General features: G+C 30.9%; 1 protein-coding gene across 1 annotated transcript; it reads left to right on the top strand.

Annotated features, from left to right (window-relative positions):
- The first annotated feature begins 770 nt into the window (after nt 1–770).
- PME31 (pectin methylesterase 31) lies at nt 771–4397 on the top strand. Its single transcript, XM_039035296.2, has 6 exons — nt 771–1401; nt 1497–1601; nt 1777–1854; nt 2620–2807; nt 3652–3825; nt 3944–4397. Exons 1-6 carry the CDS (start codon nt 1153–1155, stop codon nt 4104–4106), a joined length of 957 nt encoding a protein of 318 aa, XP_038891224.1. The 5' UTR covers nt 771–1152; the 3' UTR covers nt 4107–4397.
- Nucleotides 4398–7491: the final 3094 nt, after the last annotated feature.

Below are 7491 nucleotides of genomic sequence, written 5' to 3'. Positions count from 1 at the left end.
TTAAGTAAAAAAAACTTAACAATACATTTTCAATAGAATGTTGTCTTAAAAGATTTTTTTATACTAAATTCATTTTTTAGACAAGTACTACAACAATAGGTAACAACACTACCAAAATTTGATTTTAAAATAAATTATAAATTAAAATTACATAAGCAAGATTCAGACCCACACCCTGACTATCAGAACTATGCTCTCTACTACTGCACCACACTCAAAAGATTTCGTAGGTCAAGGAGGGTACGTGCCCCTGATTCCTATGTGGCTCTGTCGATACTTATAGATTACCATGTTTTACGTTCAAAGAAAATGTCTTTAAAAAAAGTTAAAAAAATCATATTTTCCAAAAAGTTAAAAGAAAATTTTACTAAAAAGGAAGGAGAAAAGAAAATGATGCAAGGATCTCATTCCAAAATTCCTATTCTTAAATTAACATTTTTGGACAACTGAAAAATTAAAACCATCATTTTATCTTTTTTTTTTTGTTTCTTTTTTAAGAAAAACCTCTAATTTTGAAGAATAGATATTTTTGGTCTCTAAATTTACTAAAATGTTAGAATACCTATATTTATAGGTTTAAAAAGTCCCTTAAATAATATTTTATATAATTATATGACATTTTGAATTAAAAAATAAGTATAAGAATAATTTTAGTAAGAAAAGACATTTTTTAAAACTAATTTTTTAATTTAAAATAATAAAAAAATACTATTATAGAGATATTTTAAGACTATTCTAAAAATCAGTGACTAAAAAATTCTTTTTTTTTTAGACTAAATGCTATATTCTAAAGAATTCGAGACTAAAAGAAATATGTTTTAAAAACTCGAAACCAAACACATATATTTTCTAAAGCTAAGAATTAAAAGGGATTTTTTCATTTTATTATTATTTTAATTTTTTTAATTAGAGGATTCCGTCTACTTCGTAATCTCGCCCAATGCCACCTCAATGAAAGCAGAACATGAAAAAAAAAATAAAATAATGGAAAAAAAAAAGTTGCAGCTGTGCCGATGATCATGAAATGTAATGGATCCGATGTCATTGGGTGTTCTCCCATTCCTTTCCGTTTTATTACTACATTTGGTTTGATCTTCGTCTTCAACCCGTTTCCCAACAACCAACCGGCACGAGCTTCGAGAAGAGGGTTTCATGGCGGCCCCGCCCAGGTTGCTCACAGTGGCGCACGACGGCTGTGCAGATTTCCGCACTGTTCAGGAAGCAATAGACGCGGTTCCATTCAGCAATACTTGCCGCACTATAATCCGTGTGTCTCCTGGGATTTACAGGCAGCCTCTGTATGTTCCCAAGACCAAGAATTTCATCACTTTCGCCGGTTTGAACCCTGAGACTACTATTCTCACTTGGGACAATACTGCCACCAAAATTAGCCACCACCAAGTCCGTTTCTCATCTGATTTCATCGATTTCGTATCTGGGTTTGCTTTTAATTTCCGGAAATTGTAATGTTCTTTCATTTATCTGTCTTTGATCAGGCTTCTCGTGTTATTGGAACTGGGACTTTTGGTTGTGGGACTACAATTGTGGAAGGAGAGGATTTTATTGCTGAGAATATCACGTTTGAGAATTCTTCCCCTCAAGTACCCTTTTACTTTTAGGACCTCTTTCATAATCTTATCTTTACTTTACTTTTAAGTTCAATGTTTGAGTTTAGTTTTGAAATTGTACAATGAGGGTCTTTGTGCAATCTACTTTCCTGTGTTTTTCTGTTGCTATTGTTTTAGTTATGTTGTGGCTTCTTTGTTTTCTCTACAGGGTTCTGGGCAAGCTGTGGCTATCAGAGTTACAGCAGATCGTTGTGCCTTTTACAATTGCAGGTTTCTCGGCTGGCAGGTATTCCTATAGTGTCCAGTTAGTTCAAGATGTCAAACAATATTAAAGGCCTTTTACCATAGACCCTTGTGGGCTATTATGTTGGATGTTTAAGACACCATATTTATTCGAAGAGGTATTTCCCAAGCTAAAGAGTGCCATCATCTAGGGGTAACCATTGGTAGGTTGACGTTGGTTTTGGGCTTAAACCGATGCCAATCGCCTACTAGTCGGTTTCTGGCAGTCGGTGTCTATCGGTCTCACAAGAAGTTGGCATGCCGAACGACTGACCACTGTACCGATCGGTTGGTTTTGATCGGTTTTCATAATTCAAATAAGTGAACGGTTGGTGTGTTGAATAGCAAAACCAACCGACCGCCATCAGTTCGACCGGTTTCGGTTGTTCGGCTTGATTTACTCGGCCCTACCATCTTCTATGGAGCTGGTCCTGTTCTCGGGCTAAGTTCGAGAGTGGTCCTAAATTTCCTCTCTTAGCAGTTTGCAGCTATATATAGTGTTCAACTTTTAGTGAAATTGGCTCAATACCGTCAAGTTTTCTTTGCTTTTGCTATCTATAACACACTATTAGGATCTACAGTTTGATGCTATTGTTGTCATCCAATAGCTCTATCCTTTAGCTAGTTCATCAGCCAATGCCGTTTGCGATTACAGTAGATAGTTTTTAATGTACTTCTATTGCCTCCTATTGTTTCTTCATCTGAAATATTTTTGGATGTTCTGGAAAAGCTTTGAACATTTTCATTTTCCCCGTATAATTTCATGCAGGATACTCTTTACCTACATCATGGAAGACAGTATTTGAAGGATTGCTATATTGAAGGAAGTGTGGACTTCATATTTGGCAACAGCACTGCTCTGTTGGAGCATTGTCATATCCACTGCAAGTCGCAAGGCTTTATTACTGCACAGAGCAGGAAATCTTCTCAAGAGACGACAGGTTATGTGTTCTTGAGGTGCGTTGGTGGAAAATATGTTCCTCTTGTTTAAAATATCTGGTGTCTCATAGATTACTTAAACAATGATTTGTGTTTGGCTCTGCATCATCGATCATCTCTTTTTGGACAATAACTTTCTGGTTAACTTCTTTTATCCTTTTGTGTGGTTAATTTTAGTGATAATTCATAGTTGCAACTATATCATTTTGATTTTAGAAGCTAAGGACGAGGGTAGTTTTTTTTTTTTTTTTTTGCCCTCTTACAAAATTTTGTGTTATTATTAGGAATATAAAGTGACTTTGGGATTATGTTTCGAAGATTCAAACTCTGTAATCACTGTGTAAGTCGGATATTAAAATCCCATAAGTTATTTTAACAATCGAATATTGTGATTATATATGCCTTTACATGTTAGAAGCTTAGGATGAGTACAGATATTTTTTTTCACTTTGTAAATTTTGTATCTTTATTAGGTTATTAGGAAATATAAAGTGACAATGGGATTATGATTCAAACTCTATGTTGCCCGTCTAGGTAGGAATTACCAATTCATGTTATATATATATAAAGAGAAATGTTTAGAATTACTGGATCTTGTAGTCTCCTATTTATGGTTCTTTGCTGCTATGAATCTGACTCCGAGATAATTGCAATCTTTACACCAAAAACCAAGATATGCTTTTGTATGAGTTATTGCAATCTACTGTATTGGTTAGAGTTCCAAAGAAAGTCAATACCTTATGATAAGTGTCCATTCTGAAAGGCTTTCTGGGGATATCTTAAAATTTTGTCTGACATGCTACATCTTCATCATATCCTTTTCTCTGGAAATGTTTGACTTGTTTTTTCTCGATTAATGTAGGTGTGTGATCACAGGCAGTGGCGAGACTTCGTATGTTAATCTCGGGCGACCATGGGGACCGTTTGCAAGGGTGGTCTTTGCTTACACATACATGGATGCATGTATCAAACCAACAGGCTGGGACAACTGGGGGAAAACTGAAAACGAGAGAACTGCTTGCTTCTACGAGTACAAGTATGTTGCGTTTAATGCCTTTTCGTCTTAATTAACGACAACGATTAATTATGTGATGAATGGGAACATCGCTGAGAGCCTTGATCATGTGATAGGAGACGTGTGTTTTCCGATGCAGGTGTTTTGGGCCAGGGAGTTGCTCAATGAAACGGGTGTGTTGGGCAAGAGAATTAGTAGATGAAGAAGCTGATGAGTTCATTCTGCATCGATTTATCGATCCTGACATCGAGAAGCCTTGGCTATGCCTGAGGATGGCACTGAGGCTTCCATTTTCTGCTTGAGAATGGGATCATGTTGAAGCTTTCAAAATAAAAATCAGAAAAAATCTAAAGGTTTGGAAGTAATCCACCAGTAGAAAAGTAGTCTCGAAATCCTGAACATTTTGTTGGTTGCTGGTGGCTTAGAGAAAGGAAAACCGATACTATATGGTGGCATAGGGTTTCCTTCTTCTATCCACTAGTTTTTCACAGCACTATATTTATCTTTATTTATATTATCAAATTTGTATTTTAATCTCAGTGTTTAACATGAAATTTCATTTTCAGTATGGTTAAGTATTTCTTGGATAGAAAGTGAGCTTAAATCAACTGTATGTTTTTGACAACTAAGAAGACATAGAAGACATAGAAGACGTATGTATTATGTGGTTCGAATATCTCATACCTATTGTATATACTTTTGAGAAACTCAACGCTTGTTTTAAACTAAATGTATTGCATCTAGTTTAACTTAGAACTCAGAGGTTAGTTTGATAACGATTATTTATTTACTTATTATTTTTTATTTTTTTTTGTTTTTGATAATTGATGTTTTAAAATTCTAGTTTGGATTTTGGAAGACACTAAAAAAACTTATGAGTAAAACTGTAAAAGTTGTATTTCGAAGTTTATTTTTTTTTTTAAAAAATAAAAAATAAAAAAATAGTCATCAAATCATAGTTTAACCAATGAGAGTAATTATAGTGGGTACCACTTTTAGAGTTAATAATTGAGTAATATTTTTAATGAATTGAAAAGAACAAAATCCATAAATAATAAATTCTATCACTGATAGACTCTTAGTAATATGGTGAGAGTTGATCTAAATTTTAATATATTTGTAAATTCTTTTACGTTGGGTTACATTTGTTAATATTTTGAGTTTGATTATTATAAAAGATTTGGGGATGTTTATTTTCCAATGAAAGAGGGAGTAGGAGAAAATAATCTTTGTAAGCAGACAAATGGAGATAAAGAAATCATTCTTATCCCTATCCCTTGAATGCCCCTTGTAATTACTCGAGATTCTCGATTATTCCATTTTCTAATGCTAATAATGTATAGCGGTCAAATACGATCATTTTTTGGTCGAGACCTCTTATTAATTTTTTTTTTTTAAGGAAGTGAGAAATTATTTTGAATGTTGAGGGATCAAATAAAATAGAATATTTCAAGCTAGGTTAAGTATTACATCTCACTTAGTTAACGCATTAAATATTTGTTTTAAAAGTTTAGATGTATACATTTTTATAACACAATTTATACATTGAACATTTGTCATAAAGGCTAAATGGTGGAACCTATACCTCCAATTGAAAGTAAAAGGAAAAATACATTATGGTTGCATTTGAATTCTCGAGTTTATCAAGTTTTCCATGAATTTCTAACAACAAGTTGATGTAACACCTATTTTACTTTAAAAAAAAAGATTTTTTTTAATTTTTAGAATAAAAAATATTTTTATAATTATTTAAAATAAAAAAATTCGAACTTTTTTTTCCTCCTTTTTCCCTCCCTACCCATTAAGGGTGTTCAAAAAACCCAACCTAATCAGAACCAACTCGAATTTATTATTAACTTTAAAATATTTTATTTTGTTACTTATAACATAATTATTTATACATATATTGATTTTAATTTTATTTAATTTCAATATTTTAAGAATAATTTATTTGTCAACAATTTTTAATGTAGTTTTTCTGCATTTTAGAAAGAAAATTTTCCCAGAAGTTGAGTTGTTAATCTTAATTCAATATATAAAAATAATTAAATTACATTTTTATTGTTTAGAACAAAATTTTAAATAAATGACCGATCAATCCGAACTAATCCAACTCAAATATTTCATAGTTTTACAACCCGAAGAATTGGGTTGAGTAAAAAAAAAGTTTTTCAATCAAACTCAGCCCAACCTATGAACACCCTTACTACCCATCCCCTTCATCTCTTCCATTTCCGATTGTTCAACTTCATCTTCTTCCTCATTTGCTGGAGACTGACTTTAATTTTTTTTCGATTTTTGTTTCTCCTTCTTCTATCTTTCCCGTTCCTAGATTTGGAATGATGCATATTGGGTGTTTGCTTTTGGTTTCGAATATGAGCAAGAAGACAAAAGTAAGAGAAAAATGAAAATATATATATATATATATTTATATATTTATATCGCTAGCGAGCGACGGACGAGAGGTCGCTAGCAATCATTTTTTTTTTTTTTTTGAAAAAAAAAAGTATTTTAAAAGATGATTAAATAAAAATTTTTAAAATAAAATAAGATCAATTGTTATGAGATTTAATTTTTAATAAAATAAGATCAATTGTTATGAGATTTAATAAAAATTTTTAAAATTAAAATAAGATCAATTTTTAAATCATACATAATCATAAATTTCATGAAATCTCATAATAAATAACTAATAATAAAATATTTTATAAAATAAAACTAAGATTATATTTAATTGACTATAAGTACATGCTTAATCTTAAGTCAAAGTAATTCCATGGCAGCCTATACTAAAATTCCGATTGGGACATATCCTTTTTCACCCACAAATGCCATTTATTTACCTTTTATTCTATTTTATTTTTGTAGTACTTTATCCTCCCTTATCTTTTCCTTCTTCTTCTCTTCTCCCACTTCCTTCTTCTACATCTTCTTCTTGCAATAATCTAACACCAAACTTTTTCTTCTTAATTTTTTAAATTTATAAATCCATACTTAATTGTTAATTGAAACAAATTTGAAATAGAAAATAATGTATCAACCATGATAACCTGTCCAACACTTTTTTTTTTCTTTTAAAAAAATTGGTTTGTTATTATATATTTGTAAGTGTTCAAACTAGCTTATGCACAGCTTAGGTGGATATCATGGATTGAACCCTAATTTCTTAGTTATTTATTGAGATTATGTCTCCTTTTTACCATTAAGTCAATACATGATGGTTTAATTTTACATTTTTTTCTTAATTACTAATTACTAATTTATTTTATTTTCAATTATATTCAAACTTCCTCCTTGCAATATTGAAAGTTCTTAATTTTTTTTTACCAAATACTAGAAAACGTAAAAGTGGCTTTAACAAAATTTCTTAGACATGTCACTATTTTCATCAATAGTTCCACATTTCCGTTGTCTCGATATTGATATGAGAGGTGAATTGATATTTTCATTGTATCGTAGGAAAATCAATGAAACTTAAAAAATAAGCAACAAAATCTCAAAATGTAAATATAATATAAATAGACATGTTAACTTATTTAAAAATCATAAAATTTTTATTTACTAATTCAAATTATTATTTATTATTTTTTTATTTTTATAATTTTTATCCATTGAAATCAACAATTTTATCGATATTTCTATCGAAATCAACATTTTATCGATATTTTCTTCAAAATTTCTATAAAA

This window comes from Benincasa hispida, chromosome 6 (assembly GCF_027475165.1).
Source record: "Benincasa hispida cultivar pf3 chromosome 6, pf3_genome.v1.1, whole genome shotgun sequence".
Classification (NCBI taxonomy): Eukaryota; Viridiplantae; Streptophyta; class Magnoliopsida; order Cucurbitales; family Cucurbitaceae; genus Benincasa; species Benincasa hispida.
This window is presented reverse-complemented; position numbering and strand designations above follow the sequence as displayed.

Excerpts from the sequence above, each read along its gene's own strand:
- PME31 (XM_039035296.2), top strand. The coding sequence starts at position 1,153 with ATGGCGGCCCCGCCCAGGTTGCTCACAGTGGCGCACGACGGCTGTGCA. Across the intron at positions 2,808-3,651 it reads ACAGGTTATGTGTTCTTGAG|GTGTGTGATCACAGGCAGTG; the intron begins GTGCGTTGGTGG and ends CGATTAATGTAG. Across the intron at positions 3,826-3,943 it reads GCTTGCTTCTACGAGTACAA|GTGTTTTGGGCCAGGGAGTT; the intron begins GTATGTTGCGTT and ends TTTCCGATGCAG.